At 41.8% G+C, this 18,486-nt stretch overlaps 2 protein-coding genes across 5 annotated transcripts; both read right to left on the bottom strand.

Moving 5' to 3' along the window:
- Window positions 1-96: 96 nt before the first annotated feature.
- RB195_023613 (uncharacterized protein) lies at window positions 97-1,437 on the bottom strand (the record flags this gene model as incomplete). Of its 3 annotated transcripts, XM_064211106.1 has the most annotated exons (4): window positions 97-192; window positions 330-927; window positions 1,011-1,232; window positions 1,292-1,437. In XM_064211106.1, the coding sequence occupies 4 exons, from the start codon at window positions 1,435-1,437 to the stop codon at window positions 97-99; spliced, it is 1,062 nt and encodes a 353-aa protein (XP_064066985.1). The 3 variants fall into 3 exon arrangements, with proteins under 3 accessions (XP_064066985.1, XP_064066987.1, XP_064066986.1); XM_064211105.1 differs by lacking the exons at window positions 1,011-1,232; window positions 1,292-1,437 and having other exon boundaries at window positions 330-869; XM_064211104.1 differs by lacking the exons at window positions 97-192; window positions 1,292-1,437 and having other exon boundaries at window positions 920-1,207.
- A 6,623-nt stretch (window positions 1,438-8,060) lies between these two features.
- Window positions 8,061-17,171, bottom strand: RB195_023612 (uncharacterized protein; the record flags this gene model as incomplete). Of its 2 annotated transcripts, XM_064211102.1 has the most annotated exons (8): window positions 8,061-8,084; window positions 10,252-10,356; window positions 10,415-10,527; window positions 10,620-10,692; window positions 10,762-10,866; window positions 10,922-11,052; window positions 11,117-11,193; window positions 13,564-13,586. In XM_064211102.1, 8 exons carry the CDS (start codon window positions 13,584-13,586, stop codon window positions 8,061-8,063), a joined length of 651 nt encoding a protein of 216 aa, XP_064066984.1. The 2 variants fall into 2 exon arrangements, with proteins under 2 accessions (XP_064066984.1, XP_064066983.1); XM_064211103.1 differs by lacking the exons at window positions 8,061-8,084; window positions 11,117-11,193; window positions 13,564-13,586 and adding exons at window positions 10,141-10,185; window positions 17,147-17,171.
- Window positions 17,172-18,486: the final 1,315 nt, after the last annotated feature.

Below are 18,486 nucleotides of genomic sequence, written 5' to 3'. Positions count from 1 at the left end.
TCCATTCGTCGCTACTCCATATTCTGCGAAACCTTACTTCTCGCCTGAACCGCCTGAACTGCCGCGCCGAGCCTCCTCAGGTCCTCTTTCACCACCTCAGTCCAGAACTTCAGTTTTCGGCCAGGTGGCTTCTTCCAGCTCGAAACCGACAAACTCCTCAGAACTCGGTGAAGAAGGCGATCTGCCGGTCTCCTTAATATATGACCAAAGAAACAAAGACGATTTACTTTAGCCAATTTCGATGGCGGTGCAAGATGTTGATGTTTTTCACGTGTCATCCGCCGGTATACCACATCGATTTCTGCGTAAAGATCTTAATTGTGACATACCCTAGGCCAAAAGTAGCCAAGTAGCCGTCTAAGCAGCTTTCGTTCCTCGCGGTCAAGCCTCTCCATCACCGTAGATGGTGCCGCCCAAGTCTCCGATCCGTACATCATGATGGGGCGAATTGCGGATAGGTAGACTCGCAGCTTGACTTCGTTGGTGATGGAGGTCGACCACAGGCATTTCGTTAAGGAGTCAAATGCAGAAATGGCCTTAGCGCATCTTTGCTGAACATCTCTCTCGTAGCTGCCGTTGTTTTTTAGCGTACAGTCGAGGTAACAGAACTCATCGACCAGTTCTATCGGTTGTCCATCTACCTTTATTCCCGTTCGAGGTCTCGAAGAGATCCACCTCTGCTTGCATTTACCAAGGGGTAGACGTAGTCCATAAGTTGCAGCCAGCTTCGATACAAGGTTGACAGCATGTTGAAGCTTCGTACTGCTTTCCGCGAATATAACATCGTCAGCGTACTCGAGATCAGTCAAGGGGCACCGTGATGGTGCCAAGACAATGTCGGCAGGACACTGGTCGACTGTTCTTCGCATGTCGTCGATAGCGAAGTTGAACAGGAAGGGTCCTGCTACTGCCCCTTGTCTTACTCCACTTCAAACGGTGTTGTACATCTGGCTGGTGTTCGAACTGCAGCAGTTGTTCGTTGATTCATGTCATCAAGCAAGCGAACGAACTTTGCTGGTATTCCATCGGTGCCGAGCGCGTTAAAAAGACAGCTTCGGTGAAGAGAGTCGAACGCGGCTTCAAAGTCCAGAAACGCTAGTTGCATTGGCTTCGAATACCGTTGCCAGATTTCGATCACTCTCCTAACGATGAAAACCTGGTCAATCGTAGACCACATCGGATTGCTGTTCGAGTCCCATCTTCGCATTTGCGTCGATTCCGACAGTGACCACCTGCTGGCTTGGTATTTTAGACATCAACGCATTGATTTCACCGTAGAAGACATCCTTACTGTTGTCCTGTGCGCTTTCCGTAGGTGCGCGGGCACTTACGATCCAGATTCAGCAGTCGTGCAAAAGCGCATCTAGACGACGTTGAGAAAGAGAACTCCCATGAAAGAGGCGACCTGCGGACAACAGGCCGGCGAACCGATTCCATTCTTGCCTTCCAGTTCAAATCTTCCGATATATATATAGCCTTTCAGTTCAAATCTTCCGATATATATATATATATATATATATATATATGCGCTTTCATTAGTTTCTGCGATTTTGAAATTCCAAAAGGATTGACAAATGCCAAGCGCTTTAATCTTTGATTCGCACACCGGAAAATCTATTCCGAAATCCTAATATGACTGTTTTTATCAATAGTTGATTTCGATCTTACAGCGTTAAAAGAGGCTTTTTGGAAAATGACTCTTTCTGATCTTAGTGTTAAAGGCAGTGTATCAGGAAGCTGAAGAAATGTGGAAGCTTGATGAAAAAGGATGGAGTTCGGGGTGGGGATTACGAACGTGAGCATTGTCCAGCTCAGTTTCAATTATTCGTTTAAAAAAAAAATACTGCGTTCGGAACGGATAACTTGGAACGCGCCACCACTGACCACGCGCCGCATTCACGAGCGAACTCAATTAGGAATCCGGAATCAATTAGGTCTCTTCGGCAGTATATTCAAGCAGAACCGATGAATTGGCTGCTCTGAGAACCGGAGCGTCTACAACAGTGCAAATTGTAAGGTACCTCACAGGAACTGATGAATGAAACATCTGTTGTTTTTTTAGAACGACTAAGGGAAATTCAGTGGAGTCACACTCATATTCGTAATTTACAGACCGTCCACATATTTTCCGCCAAATTTTCATACTACGTCAACTTCGTAACACAGAGCCTTTAAAAAAAAGATTAAAAAGAAGAGATAAGTAGTAAGATAGAAGAAATAGGGCAAAAAGATAGCCTCACTCCAGATGTCTTGATCTTTGATGGACGTTTTCTGATTCTGCTTTTCTCTTTTAAACTAGTTTGTGATTTTTGTTCTATTTCTGGGAAATATGCAGAAACTTAGGATAATCAGGAGTCCTATGGCAAACTTACTTTTTGAAAAAGATCTTTCTTTGCGGATGTCATGCTAATGACATACCACCTGCCATTGCATTTCGTTGCCGGAAACGAGGCTTTTCTCTTCATCAGTTTCTGTTTGTTGTCCACTGCCGCCAGATACCTATTGTTTTCTGTTTGTTTGCGAATCATTCTTGCAGTCTGCTAGTAGTTTCGAGCACGGTCAGACGTCCACGTGCTTCGCCCACAGCATTTTTGACCAACTTTGAACTTCAACTTAACTATTTTGCAGTTTCTCAGTTCTTCAGTCCCAACCTTATAAAGGAGGAAATCACTCATGAACTAAAACATAATGTTTACAGTAAAGCTATCCTTTTGACGCCGTCGGGAATGATTCATCTTCAAAAAAAGGATCTTTTTACACTCTAAAATCGAAATTGTTTACAGGCAAAAGTTAGGTAAAAAGACAAATACTAACTGTTCCATTTGCGCGACAGTCATGTACATTTCAATAAGTTCGTGTTCCATAAATAATGCTAAGGAGTCTAGTTGCAGTTCAATCCGAAGTAAAATTTGCACTAGTACTCAAAACAGCTGGCTTTGTTAGAAAAATAAATTGGGGTACGCTTATTGATGAACCACTCATACATTCCCTAACGTACATTATTTTTTTTTAGCATTAGCACTTATGTGTGAAAGCATCGCTTACAAAAAAATCTTTCGAATCACAGAGGTGGTTCGTAAATTCCAATATCAAGTTCGAGAAGTTTGAGAGACTTTGGCCGTTCTAACGCGAAACTTCACCATGGACTATGCCCGTAATTTTACCATTGGAGCTGAAGCCTTAGCTCTTTCCGTCCTAGCTCGGCATCAACCACAAGATAGGTGATCATGACGTTGTCATAGTGGGGAAATATTGAATTGTTCAGTTTCCAAATTTGGAGTACGTACACTGTGAATATAGTTAGGGACGTCGCGTCAAATTCTATAGGCTCGAAGAGATAGGAAATGAGGCAAAGCAAAAAAGTCTATGGTTGCCAGAAATATTGTTTACGATATGACGAATCTGGAATCCGTAACATTCTATCTCCCTATCCCGATGAGGCGACATACGAATGGAATTAGCCACTAAGCTTCAGAAATTTTCCCATGGATTCTAGGTGCCGAACTACCGTCCATTGCTCAGTCTGCATCTGCTCGGCCAATTCTCTTGTCGTTTAACACGCATTTTCAAACAAAAGCTTAGTCCATCGCTCCTCGACAAACTTAACAGGGCGCCCCTACCGAGCCGCTTCTTTGAGGTCGAAATTGCCATCTTTGGATCGCTTAACTCATTCTGCGCCGTTCTTACCGGTGAGTCTTCATTGAGTCTTCTCTATGTAATTCGCAGATCTTGCGTACAGCTCCTGCAGCCTTGGCAATTCAAACAGACGCAGAGAGGAGATGGTGTTGAAAACTCATTTTTGACAGCTTAACACTTCATTTTATTTATCTGAAAATTAACAGAAAATCAAATCAGCACAAAAAAGGCCGAAGACGCCATCTGTAGAGAAAAAATGCTCTTTCAAATAACGTGCTGCACAATGCTAAACTCTTTTTTTTTGTACGCGAGTTGAAAATTTAAAAAAAGCATGAAATGTTTGATGCATCAACGTAATATATCGAGCGAGAGAGATATTCAGCAAAGTTACGCTAAAGGCAAATCAGCACTCAATTCATTGACCAAGTGCCTGTGATGGACTCCTGTCGCTAATGAAGTCGAGCTGTAAGTCCACCTATCTGCAAATCATCCTTTAGTGAGGTACTGATCGGAGACTTGGGCAGCCCCATCGATGGTGATGGAGAAGCTTGACTGCACGGAGAGCTGCTTAGATGACTGTTAGGCTACTCTTGAGCGATGGTGTGCAATAAAAAAATACTCTACTCATAAATGGATATGGTATACAGGCGGATGACTTGCGGAAAACATCAACATCTTCTCCGGCCTTCTGCAGCAGTCAGAGGAAACCGTCTCCGCTTCTTTGGTCACATCATGAGGAGGTCGTCTCATCGCTCTAGGGCTCCCCGCGGAGTTCACACCCGCACGAATAACGCCGCCCTCACAGCTCTGTCCTTGATGGTTACTGGGCAGTCACAACCGCGCGCTCAATAACCACCAAACAGCAGACCGCACGCGCGTCTGTGAACTGTGCATGCAAGCTTATCCAAGTTGTCGTGAGAATGTTCCCAGACTCAAACTGGAAAAGACGCACTGATAGTGAAAAAAAGTTCTGGGCGAAAGACTGAACAGGATTGGACAGGCTCGGATTTGTTTGAGGACGACACAATCCGAGGAAGATGTGGATAGCCGCTTTAGGCCGTAAAATCCGCCCGGCGTTCAAAGGCAACGCACAACGAATCTGTCGTGGTGAGGGAATCCGCGGGAAAAGCTAGATATGGGGAAGTAGACTGCTGGGTCCGGGTTGGTTTTGCTCAACTCTCCCTAATCGTTTTAAAAAATGGCAAGGGAACCATTTCAGTCCTTACGAGGTACGTTGGAACGCTCTTTTATGCATACGATCCGGTCCCCTCATTAACCTAATCATTGGTTTCTTTTGAATAGGCAATCGAGAAGTCACTGACTTTCGACCGCCGCGCAGCTAAATGTGGTGCGTGCACAAGGCGTGTTGCAACCGAAATCGTCGTGAAAAACTAAAAACTAAAAAAAAAAAAAAAAAAAAAAAAAAACTAGGAGTCTTCCGAGCCGTTTTTACGACGATTAGGGATAGCGGAACTAACCCGGATCCCGCAATCCACAACCCTATCTCTAGCTTTTCCCGAGGGTTCCATCACCACGCCAAATTGCCTTGGTATACTGCCTTTAAGTCAAGTAAGTCAAAATTAAACTAACAATACTACTGTTATTTATAAGCGGGATATATTTTTAAAAACCTGTTTGAGGCTGTTTTAATAGCAATGGCGATGAACAGCATTCCCTGTAAGGATGACCACGGTTCGAGTTCAGCCTAGTTGGGACGTTTTTGGATTTTATGGAAAAAGAAAGAAAGGGAGACCTAACATCTAAAAATCATTAACATACGTCTAGCATCTACTAAAATGTGGTCCAGTTAGTTGCGGTCTTCATTCTACAGTTTTATTGTGTGGAAGTATCGGAGCATCTTTAGAGCCAAACCATCATCAACCCAATCGTATCGCTACTGACACCTACTGATCAGTTTTCTGTAAAGACATTGATACCTTTGGTTAAGTGACTACGGTTCTACGGCCAAATATCACTTCTCTTGAACCAACCATAATACCCTTACTCATCTAGTAAGAATTCGGTTCTTAGAAAATGGTAACAATAGGAAAGAAACGAGAACCTTCCACGAAAATGAAAGATGGGAACAACTATTAGAGTCGGCGCTTAGATTCTCAAATATTGTTTTTGTTGTTGACAGCGATTTCTTTACTTCGTTTACTTTCCCTGAAAAACAAAACGCTTAGTTCTGGACGTAATTAGTTTTACTTCTCTTTAATAAAGATCCTACAAGTTGATTGAATGGCATATTTGCCATCGTTCGAAGTCCTGAAAATCGATTCAAAGAAATCAAATGCAAGGTCTAGTGAATGTTAGTAATAGTCGAGGCTATGGACCACAACTTAGAAACGTCACATGAGCGATGTTGACAAAATGATCAACGTTAGTTGCAAGGAAAGGGTCCTTATGGGTCATAAACGTGCTTCAATTTCGCGATGCATTAGCAGCGAACCGAAAAACTACAAATATTTCCTTCATTTCTCACTGTTCATTGAAGTTTATTTTTTGAGTGTTATGGATAAAAAAATCTTTTCCATCTCATTTTCATTTTTTTCGGTTCCCTTGCCATTTCTTAGGACGATTAGGGAGAGTTGAGAACCCGGACCCAGCAGTCTACATCCCCATATCTAGCTTTTCCCTGGATTCCCTCACCACGACAATCATTTTCAAAGAACTTCGGTCCAGACACGGTGAGTGTCATCTGTTGTTTTCTTATCGTCATCTGTGAATCTTTTGAACGGCAACTGAAGACAATTTCCCGAGAACTTGATACCTGTGGACAAATGTTAAGTTTTTCCAGTAGCGGTTTTGACACTTCACAAATATACTTCCATGACTACATGAGCACAATGGGGAGAAAAAAAAACTAACTACGTTATACGATTTGCTAGAAGATCCGCAGAAGTTGAGAATAGAGTAGCAAGTTGGTACCGCACGCATCCCGAAATCTGCTAACGACATGGTCTCTTAGAACGAGAGACGGCAGCCTATATGTTGCGTTAACAAGAAGACAACGTTGTTCCCAATTTACAGTTTGATAATTTTCTCCTTCCGGTAATCTCCTGTACACTTTCATTGGTCCCCTGTAGATTCCCCCCATGAGGGTGCGTGGAAACAGGGTCCTGTTAGATTTGCAGCATGAAGCGCGTCGTGAAGAGATTCACTGTCGTTTGTACCTAAATAGCTGGTTCTGCCTACTTACCGGTGATCCTATGCTGCATCAACGGCTAGGATACAGCCGAACACTAAACTGTTTTGGAGAATCAAACACATCGCTCAGAATTTTGTGATGACAATTTTGAGGAGAAATGTTGTAAAATAAAAAAGGATTATGGGAAAAAGTATATATAGCTTGTAGCTTGAAATTACGTGCAAGAAAATTTCGTTAAAAACAGAACATTCCAGCTTTCAAAAGTAACAGGAGTGAAGATTCTCAAAATCTTGTAAGTTCCTAGCTTGTTGTGGCCCACGTTGTTTCCATGTGAAGCTTTCGAATAATGTTGGTACTTGTGAAACAGATGAAGGAATATGAACGGAAGAAAGTGATAAAAACGTGGTAAAAACTTGAACTCCGTAACTTCGGCGGCTCTCACTATTCTTCTTTTCCCTCTAACCGTGTAGTTCCCTGCGTCTTTATGGCCAAAAGAGTATCTAATGTTGATGCTTCTCTGTGCCTCCATGGGCGACTGGAGTATGGTTTCGTCGAGGCACGTAGGTGTCTCCTCAAGATATCCACTGGAGACACTGGCGGAGAATCCGAAGTTACCCGATTTACCGTTTCCCTCTCCATGACGTGTTTGCCTAGTTAAATGCTCTTCGAGAGTGATCATAAATCCGGTCTAATAATTAGAGCCGTGTCAAAACGACCTGACCTGTGGTGCAATTTCATAAATGGGTGGGCACGCGTTGGACCATTCATAGCTCCAATTTGGCTGCGGAGGTAGCCGCGGATCTTACCGCATCGGCGAGAGCAACCGCTTACGCAACTGCACCACAAGCCAGGATATTTTGACACGACTGTAATAGTTCCTCAGCCACAGTTCATGTATCAGAGTAGTTCTCACTAGAACAGCGTGTGTACACTTTGACCTTGTGAGTAACCGGCTTATCGAACGCGGATGGATTACGTCTAGAAAAGTTATGATTTTAGCACTGATGCCCACAGCTTCAATCTGCTAGAATGCACCTATGTCACACAATTTTGTCACTGTCCAATACACATATAATCCAGCGTGCAAGGTTTAGTGCTGCTATATTTATTGTTCATAAAAATGAACTCTTCCGGCTCGAATAAATTTCTATTGCTTCTATAGCCTGCTTCAATTCTAAAGATCACATTTATTCATTTATTTGAAAACACTTACAGGAGCGTCATAAAAAAAAAAACCAGATGGAACAGAACTTACTAGAATTTGGCCTGAGCTTTAAACATCACATCTGGATGATTCCTACAAATAAGAAGAGATGAGGATGCCTGGAAATGGTTATGCCCGTCAGAGTTCCCTATTCACAAGAACTGCTAGCTTAGCGTCTACTTTCATTAGCCGAACGCTCCACCAGTGTCAATGATTGTACGATGTCTTGTAAAGTCTTATAAAGCTATCAAGTTAGTTTTAGATTTTGTTCTTCATTGATCAACAAATACTGATGGGTACAACGTGTAAGAAACAGCAGCTCATAAGCCCCTTCTTAAATCCATTCTGTGACTATTTCACAAACAACAAGTACGCCATCCCCATTTTTTCGACATTTAAGCCCATACAGAATTACATGTTCGTGAACCTCAAGAGGCCTATAGAATGACTTGCGGGGGCTAGCCGATGTGTCAAGTCACTGTTTTTATCCTCCCAGACAAGTCCGGCACTAATTCATCGAACGCCAAGGGGTGAAAGGCTTGGCGGACAGATTAGAACCTCCGATCGATAGTGCAGGCAGCGTAACCTCTAACCGCTATACTACACCCGCCCTTATGGTTCTTTATCTAACCTAATTTCATATCTTTCTAATGGAGCAAAGAACACGTACTAAGCTCACTTTTGCTGAGATAATATCTGCCTTTAACTACTTCCTACCTTTTTCCAAGGCTGCTCATATCTAACTAGTTGTAATAAAACCAAGGAATTTAATATCACTTTCTGTGGTATTCACTCGATGCCATTTGAGAACCCTGGGTGCGTGTAAAGAGGGTCCCAGTGGAATTTCGTGCATACCCCGGTCATGCCTCGTTAGAACAATTAGCGATGGGTGCGTGTCCTAAAGAGATTCACTTTCGTTGGCACCTAAACAGTTGACTCTGCTTACCTATCGCTAATCATATGCTGCATCACCGGCTAGGATATAATTCGCTATCTACTAAATTGTTTTGGAGAATCAGACACATTCACTGTAATTTGGTAACGTGAGGTGATCTCAATTTTGTAATCGTACCAGAAGCAAAAGAAATCCTCACGTGAAATATGAGGTAAGGATGTATCTAATAGCTTCAAATTACGTGCGCAAAAATTTTCGTTAAAACGGAACATTCCAGCTTTCAAAAGTAACGGTAATGAGAATTATCGTTATCCTGTAACTCCCAAGCTTTTTTGTAGCCTAATTTATTTCTGAACAGAGGGACCTTCTGTATCTCTGACTTCTTAGAACTTATAGGAAGAAAAAGAGTTCAACTTTGGTAAGATTTCTAGACTTTTTGAAGGTGATATAAAGACAAACTCACTCCGTTTCTTTATTAGAACACCATACCAAATCCCATGTACTTCTATCTAACACTATCATTCTTTGACTTATTCGGTAATTTCGACAGCTCATACCACTCTTCTTTGCATACTTCCTTGTAACTGCGCAGTTTTCTGCATCTCTGTGGCTAGAAGAATATCTAAGACAGTTGGCTGAGTCGTCATGAACGACTGGAGCGTGACCTCTTCGAGGTATGCTCGCGTATCCGTCGGTATATCCACTGGGCACGTTATGTCTCAGAGGCATTCGCGGAGAATCCGCCGGGACCCTCTTTACCGTTCCGCGAGGACCCTCGATTGCCAAGTCGGCAATCGAAGCTTTGATCTATTCTACTGACTGATGTCGGGTGCAATGTTCCTGCTTTGAGACCCACTTCATCCGCTTAGTCTGCTTTCCGACTTTCTGAACGCAACTCTAATTTCGTTTATTGATATTTCTATATCTCGTTCCATAGCTTGCTCTTCCAGCGAACACGAATGCTTAGAAGTTTGTGTCTACACGAACCCTTTCAAGGATGGAGCTAGAGTCGTCTAAACAGGCACAACTACAGTTGTAAGAGGAATGTCGTGGAACTGAGAATCACTGCTGGTTTCAGCTCGGAAACAACCAAACATTCTTGATCATGGTCACTCTAACTGACTCCATACGTCGGTGGCTAAAGTGACTGAGTCAGGTATCCACACGCAGCATCTGCCTACTACTTGTTTTCATCTCTTTTCTAGGAAAATCTTCACAAATTCACTAAACATTCTTGAAAATATGTACTCGTAATTAAGCTAAGATGCATTCCATGTGCACATAAGTAACTTCAAAATCCTAGAGATTCGCGAATTCCCCGCAAAAAAAGGTTCAAAAACAAGGAAATTCAGCATAACAACTCACCGCTTTCTTGAAGGGTTCTTTCAGAGTGAAGAAGAAAGCATTCGACAAACTGTTCCTTACTAGTACGACAGAAATGCCACGATAGTATTCACGGTAACCGTAGGCCTTCAAATAACAAACAACACCTAAGGCACAGAGATGTCCTAACTCTTGAACATCCTACTCTAAGAGCGCGTAAAGTTTGACCGGTATTCTTAAAGTGATCATGGTAGGCAGAGGTTTGGAGTAACACCTGAACACGTTCGAGAGGACAAAGAGAGGCTTCGCAGATTCCAGCTATAATTTAATCAGATTACAGAAAGATAAAATGGTAGAAACAACAACAAAAACATCAAGAGAATGCAGAGACAAACCTACACAAAACTCACACAGAAAAGCAGCTTGCGCGTGGCAGAGTGTGAAAGAGGTATTTGGAGGAGAGTGGGGGCAAGTGAGCGAAGACTGGACAAATGTCATATCAATAAAAAAGAATGTGTTATTCTCAAAATGTTACTAATGAATGCATCATACTTGAAATTTATCGTATAGGCCGAACATGAGGGCACGTGAAGATGTACGCATAATGAGAGGAGGGAGCAAACCACGATAAAGCCTTCGAATTCCCTCCGATTTGACCTAAGCGTCTGAACCTTTTATCAACACGCATGGAATATGTTTTAACCAAGAGCACCTGAGACCACGCCACTTTCGCGGAAAAACCATGCAGTTGCTGCCGAAATATAACTTTGTTGGATGGAAACAATGTACAGGTTTCAATACATCCTGCACTCCAACCACATACGAAATCAATGTGATGGAGATCTAAATGCGCCACATTAACACACTCTAGAAATATTGCACTGTTTTATACTGGATTTATACTTACCTTGATAAAAGAAAGAACATAAATAAGATTGGGAAAATTGCAAAGTTTTGGACATAACTTTCTTAGTGTTCTCCTTCCTGAACAGCGTTTAATAACGTTTCTTTTTGCATTGTTACATCGCGCTGATAATCAAGCATATACGACTGTTACGTGGAATATCATCACTAGGATGTGGGAGGAGTTTTCAAACCAGTAGCTGTGAAAGTAAAGTGTAACTAGAGGCGCTTTCTAGAAAGCTCACAACTGATTTCCAAAAACAGCCACGTTGAGCAGTCCTTTACAGTCGGTATAAAACGTGTGGAAGCGCGACGATGCAACGCGTTCCTTGGTGAAGGCGCGCTCTGAGCTCCCATTAACGTATGCTGAAGACGCTTCGGACCACCTTTCTTTTTGCTCTTTTGCAGTTTTTCATCATTTTGCTGTATAATGGTCCACGCATAGGCTTATGTATTCTTGAGAAGGTCCCCTTCCATTAGTTCTCTCGTTTACTTTGCTTCTGGGATGCTTCTAAGTTCATAATTTCAATTTTTAAAATCATGAATTCAATTGATGTTCCATTTTCTTGTGTAACTGTACATGCTTAGCGTTTGTTCTAATGGGAATCATAGCAAACTACCAAAACCCCTCCTAGAAGAAAGTTAACTACGCACAGTTACACAAGAAGTGAAAAGGAAATTCAATCTCAACAAACTGAAGTGTGAAAACTAAAATTAGAGTAAAATCCTTCAAATTAAAATATTAAGGGTGTCATAGAAGCAAAAGAAACAATAAAAACAATTGGAAAGGAAAAACAATCTTATGAACGAAATATTGCAAAAAAAAAACAAAAAAAAAAAACTTAAAAAGCAGGAAAAGAGGAGGTCAGGAGAGCTTGTCACACTCTCTGGAAAGAGAGTCAATGTATGTCGCTAGTGAAGACGCGGTGCGCCACCGCGATACAGCATGTTTGACGCCGACTGCATATATACATACATGTGTCACATACCGTTTACACTTCACACTACATGTCGAATAACCGAAACTAGTTCAGTGACATGAAAACTGTCAAAACAAGTAGACATTAAAAACGGGCGCGGGACATGAGGTATCCGAGAAAATTGGCCGACCTGCTTTCAGCGCCATGCGCTTCCGCTTGATTACGGCTGCCGCTCTACCAGCTAAGCAGCATCCACAGCCCCGTTGGATCGCCTACACCCCGCCTCCCTAGTATCCTCGAATCAACGCCGTGTGCGATGTTCGCGTCGCGGTGGGGCGGCGGAAACTGGGACTTTGGAAGAGAGAGAAGAGAAGAACGAGTTGACGCAACAGGTTCTGATATACGAAGATGGTAAAGTGAGCGCATGGTAAACTCATTTCTATCTATTCTCTGCATAAAATCCAATACGACAGGTTGGGGTACTACTGGCGAACACAGACCTCAGTATCTATGCGAGATCATAGATGGGATAGTCGGAGCCGGTGACCCTCTTCACTTTTGAACAGTTGTGGAAAGGACCTCCTTCACTTTTAAACGGTTGGCGAAATTACCCCCTTCACCTTTGGGTGGCTATCGAAAGGGCCCCCTTTACTTGAACTGCACCCCCTTCACCTGAGGAGGGTCCGGCTTCTCCCTATCGCACGTATGTCAGACATGCGATAGTCGGAGCCGGCGCTCCGACCCCCTTCACTTTTGGAAGGTTGGCGAAGGGACCCCATTCACTTGAGCTGCACGGTCACCACGAGAAAACAGAAAAAAAAGGTAGACAGTTTAACATGTTGAGAGATGTAAGAAAGTCGAATATTTCCATTGCAAGTATTCTCTTCAACGTAAGAAGCAAATGGACGACGGAACACTCGGAAAAAAAGGAATATTCATTCATAATTACCATATAAAATAAAATAATATTAACTATGAGAATAACATCTTCGTGACTTACCTGTCTACTGATCACAATATCGCAGTAAATTACACCACAATAAGCTACTAAATAAGGAGACATTACCGATAAGGAACCACCGAGCAATAGAGCTAGAATGTACGGCTAGAGTTTGCAGTAGAATCACCCGGCAGCGAAGAGTATCTTGAGATACCCCAGAACGTGACGAATCGAACGGTGTACATCACATTCATTATGCATTCTTCTCCGCCGAGAAATTGGCGTCCAAAATTAGGGATGAAAAATTGAGCGTCTCCAGTTTGGAGTCCTTTACTTTGTTGAAAAGCAAGGAATCAAAAAAGAGATAATACACTGAGGTAGAGATATCCCAGTAAATCACACTGCAATAAGCTACTAAACAAGGAGACATTACCGAGAAGGAACCATCGAGCAACACAGCGAGAATGTGCAGTTAGAGCCTGATTTTTACAGCAACAAAATTTCTCTGAAATGAACAGCTAATATTTCCGTCCAGAGGAAAAATCGCCTAGCAGTGAAGGGTATCTAGAGATGCCCCAGAACATGGCGGACCTAATGGTGTACAACACTTTCATTGTGCTTTCGTCTCCGCCGAGAAATAGGCGCCTAAAATTAGGTATAGAAAATTGAGCGTTTTCAGTTCTGAAGTCAGTACTTTGTTGGAAGACAAAAAACTCCAAAGTAGATAGTATACAGAGATAGACGAGAAATTTCTCCACAAACTGGTACCAAAATTGTCAGTTCACATTGACTACTAAGGAGAAAAAATTGGACCTGAAAATGGAGATTGAAACTACCAAATTTATATGTTTTTTGCTTCGTTTTCTACCTACTCGAGATGAACAGGTAAGTATTGTATACCAAAAGAATCCGCATTTTACGCTCTATCTAAAAAATATATAACACTTTAAGGCAAGTTTCTGTCTCGATGAAATAGAAGGGAAAAGCACGCGCAGTTGTAGATTCTCCGGCCCAACAGTCCGAGCCTAATGCTTAAGCATAGGAGGGGGGAGCACGCCAACGAGAGGGTGCTCCCCCCTCTCTTTGAAAAAACTACGAATTTCTGCAGGTGAACCGAGTTACCTTTATATAGATTGAGAAATTCTAGAGCAAATATGTACCCTTCACTCTATTGATAGGTTTTCAAATAAACAAGTTATTTAGAAAAAAACCTGTTTTTTTTCGGCTGCAAAAAGCAGCGATTTTTTAAGCTTGGGACGCATTTTCTCAACCCAGTCAAGTATGCTGTGTATAGAGCAGAAAAAGTTAGGTGAGTTATGTACCCTTCACTCTACTTTTCAAAGAACTATTATTATTATTATTATTATTATATGAGTTATTTAAGAAGATAACTGCTTTCGAAGATGGTGAGAGATACAGTGAATTTCTGCAACTTAAAAACTCTTTTAGTCCGGTATTTTGGCAAATACTTGTAGCGAATTCCATTCTCTTTTACACTATATTGTAATTAATCCACGCGGTTTGGTCTGGATTTTGTAATATCTGAAATAGTAATTTATGTGCAAGAGCTGCTCGTGATGACTCATCACGCCGCACTTCTTTGGGAACTCTGCTGGGAACTATATATAATATAATGTATAACATATGACGTAATGTACATGCTCTTTTTCTTTCTAATTCGTAATTAAAGTTGCTCATTCGTCCTCGTAGCTGCTCCTTCGTACCGGTTTTGTCATCTTCACACTTTCTCATCAAATATAATTCAGCAGAAAATGCATAATATGTTGTTACTGTTGTTACTCTTCATCCAATAGGTAATTTCTCCACTGCCAAAAACGAATTTTTCGTTCTAGTAACTCTTGATTAATACGACTAATCTCCCTTTAATGCTATCTGCTGGCTTATGAGCCCTTCTCTTCTTAACAATGCTTAGGACAACTATTCAACTAATTAAATTAGTTAAATGGTTTTTAGGTATTCTTTCGTTGGTGAGTACTATGAAACAACCTTCCTGAGTTGTCCACCTTCATTTGTACAGACTTTCTTTTTCTTCGAGAGACATCGATATACAAATGTGACATAACGTGTTCCTCCCCTCTCTTTGAGAAAACTACGCATTTCTGCAGGCCAACCGAGTTACCTTTGTATAGATTGAGAAATTCGAGAGCAAATATGTACCTTTCACTCTACTAATAGGTTTCCAACTAAGCGAGTTATTTAGAAAACAACTGTTTTTTCAGGTACAAAATAACAGCGACTTTTCTGAGCTCGGGGCACATTTTCTCAATCCGGTCAGATAATTTCTGTATAGAACAACGAAAGTTAGGGCAGTTATGTACCTTTCGTTCTATTTCTAGGTTTTCCAATAACTAGGTTATTAAGGGCGAAATTTGCTCGTTGAAGTGACAATGCGACAAATATATGTCTCTTTGACCCCCTTCACTCACCTGGGAGGGGCCGGCTCCTTATCGCACCTATGCCCTTGGTCGCTCAATATTTCGACAAAATTAGTTCTTTGATTAAAAAAATTTTTCCAAAGGTTGGGCATCAGTTTTTGATATTTTATTTCAATCCGTACCTGTAATACAATCCTTAATTTTCATCCCCCATTCAAGAATCAGGGCGAAGAAAAAGAGATGTGTATTTTTTGGAGAACGGTAAAGAGGGTAACAGCAGATTCTCCGCGAATGCTTCCTAGACATTATGTGTCCAGTGGATATGCCATTGGATGCACTAACATACCTCGATGAGGTCACGCTCCAGTCGCTTATGGAAACGCAGACAACCGTCTTCTGGCCACAGAGACGCAAACAACTACACACTTATAAGAAACGAATAAATTGAAGAACAATATAGTTAGAGGTACATGCCATTTTCTTAGGTATTGTAATAATAGAACGAGCGAGTTTTACTTAGATATTACCTTTATGAAGTCTAGAAATCTTATCAAATTGAATCTTTTCTTATAAGAGGTCAGAGATCAGAGGGCCTATCTGTCCGGAAATAAATTAGGCAACAAAAAAGCTTGGAACTTAGAGATGACGATAAGCCTCATTCTCGTTACTTTTCAAAGTTGGAATGTTCCGTTTTTACCGAAAATTTTCATATACTTAATTTTGAGCTGTTAGATGCACCTTCTTCTCTTATTTTACGTGAGTATTCCTCTTTGTTCTGGTACAGTTACAAATTTGAGATCAATTCACGTCAAAAAATTCCAATGGATCTGTCTGATTCTTCAGAACAATTTTGTAGCTAATTAACTAATTAATTAGAATTAGCGTGGTGATGCAGCATATGATGTCTATTGGTAAGTGAGCAGAGTTAGCTATTTAAGTAGCAACGAAGGTAAATCTCTTTCTCGCACCACCGCTAATTGCTCTGCCAGAGGATGATCGGGGCAGGCTCGAAAATCTGCCGGGACCCTCTTTACACGCACCCTATCTTTTTGGGCTAATGTAGGTTCTGTACCTCATTCGACAGTCACTTAGGACGACTTCAACGTGCCAGAAAATAAATTATTTCATAATTAATTATAGTGCTTCTTTTCATTTCATTTCCTGTACATTTACACCTCTGACAATTTGCAGCGCGGTTCTGCACTTTTTTCATATGCAGATTTTTAGATTTCGGCACGTACAATTCAAGTAAAATATATTGTAACGTAATTGTGGCAACGCAACGCTTTTTCGGTGAAGACATGCACAGAGCTGCCTATACGATATGCGAAAAACTCAGAACTTCCTTTCTATTTCGCCTTTTATAGCTTCTTACTACTTTTCACATAAGGGCGCAGTAATACGACTAGGTAATCCTATTGCATTATTCCTACGATGTGACTACGATCATAACAATCGCTATTCATGCACACTTACGCAGAGAAAGGACAGAGATTGAACTCCTACAGGATAAGATCATAGAGGTGCCCTAGGAGCGAAAGAAACAATAAAGTTAACGGAAAATGACTTTGTTATGATCCTATTCAAAAACTACTACACTACTAAACACTATGAAAAGCTATTTTAGAAAAAAACAAGAAGAAAAGCGGTCCGGGGTACCTTTCGCGTGTTCTAGAGAGGGTTTAAGGCACATCTTCATCGAGGAAGTGCCATTTTATCCCAATATTAATATAATACGTTTTAAGCCGTTTGCATATACACAGACAAAGTTCACACACCTCTATTACCGTTGCTGTCAACCATTGCTGTTCTTCATGGAATAGACCTTAAAACCTAATAAAACAAAACTACAGAAGAGCGGAAAACCGTAACATAAAAGCAAATAACTGCTAACGAGCAGTGACATGAAGCCTGAATAATGTCGAAACATGAATGTAGACAAATGCACAGAAAAAAACTCATATTTCACAAGAAAGGAATCAAAAGAGAGCATAGAAGATCACTTAAAGCAAAAAAAATCAATACAAGTGCTTGTCTAGAGACTGGAATGCTAGTCTACTCATCCCGAGTGCTCCCAAAAATCTGATGACTTCAAGAACCTGACACAGGCAACTCAAACGCAAAATGCTTAAAATCAACAAGCCAGAGAAGTAGATTGTAATGGGATCTCTCCACGAATAAACAGAGTTATGGATGATGAATGTGAGCGCGATTACGCTCACATTCGTGAACCGGATCACTACGAACCACCTAACAACGTGTCACGTTCGTGAGAACAGACATACACACCACGTTTGCGAGCGAGCCGCTGTCTCTCCCGCCTACAACACACTTTGAGGAAAAGAAGATGTAGTTACAAGCCTCTAAAACACAGTAGGGGCACAAATTTTGTTTTGACTGCCGCGCACCGGAAGGCCAAATTAGAGCACAGGAGCCTCGGCGCAGGCTTCTACTACTTACTATTCACTACTGTGCGGCCATGCAAAGTTATGTTTATGCTTCATTTTCTGTCGTTTCTTCGATGTTGTTCTTCTCATCAGTCTAGCTTCGCTTTCTATACGCTACTGCTCCTTTTCAAATCTACTGCTACGTTGCTCATGTCAGAGATGTGTTTCTTCTATAAACTCCCGCTGTTTTCTTTGCATGTCTGCATTTCAGCTTCTTTATTATTTCTGTATAGCAGAGTCAAAAGCACGCACGGTGCAGCCGTGTAAGCGGTTGCGCTCGATGTTGTGCGGCAGAGCGTAGCAGTTACGATCAAGTGAGGACCCTTGCTACCACTGTTCATTGCTGCAGTTCACTATAGTCCCACCTCGCTTCCAACCGTTACCGCTGTCTCTACCGCGCCTTTCCGAGCGCAGCAGCTTACGTAAATGCACCGTGCTTCATGTCATTGTGACTCGACTATATGTTATTATTGTTCATGGTCGTGCTGCACAAGTGATGATGTTGTCGGGTCGAGATGACATGAAGCTCGGCGCTGCTACGGCTGCACCCGAAACCATGTAGAAGCGTAGCAGTTAGGGTCGAGGTGGAATTATTCCTACCACTACACATTGCAACAGTTTGCGACTGTCCAACCCCGATTCCAACCGCTGGCTCCACCGCGCCGCTATCA

Source organism: Necator americanus, chromosome X (genome assembly GCF_031761385.1).
Source record: "Necator americanus strain Aroian chromosome X, whole genome shotgun sequence".
NCBI lineage: Eukaryota > Metazoa > Nematoda > Chromadorea > Rhabditida > Ancylostomatidae > Necator > Necator americanus.
Note: the sequence above shows the minus strand (reverse complement) of the source record. Positions and strands in the feature narration are given on the sequence as shown.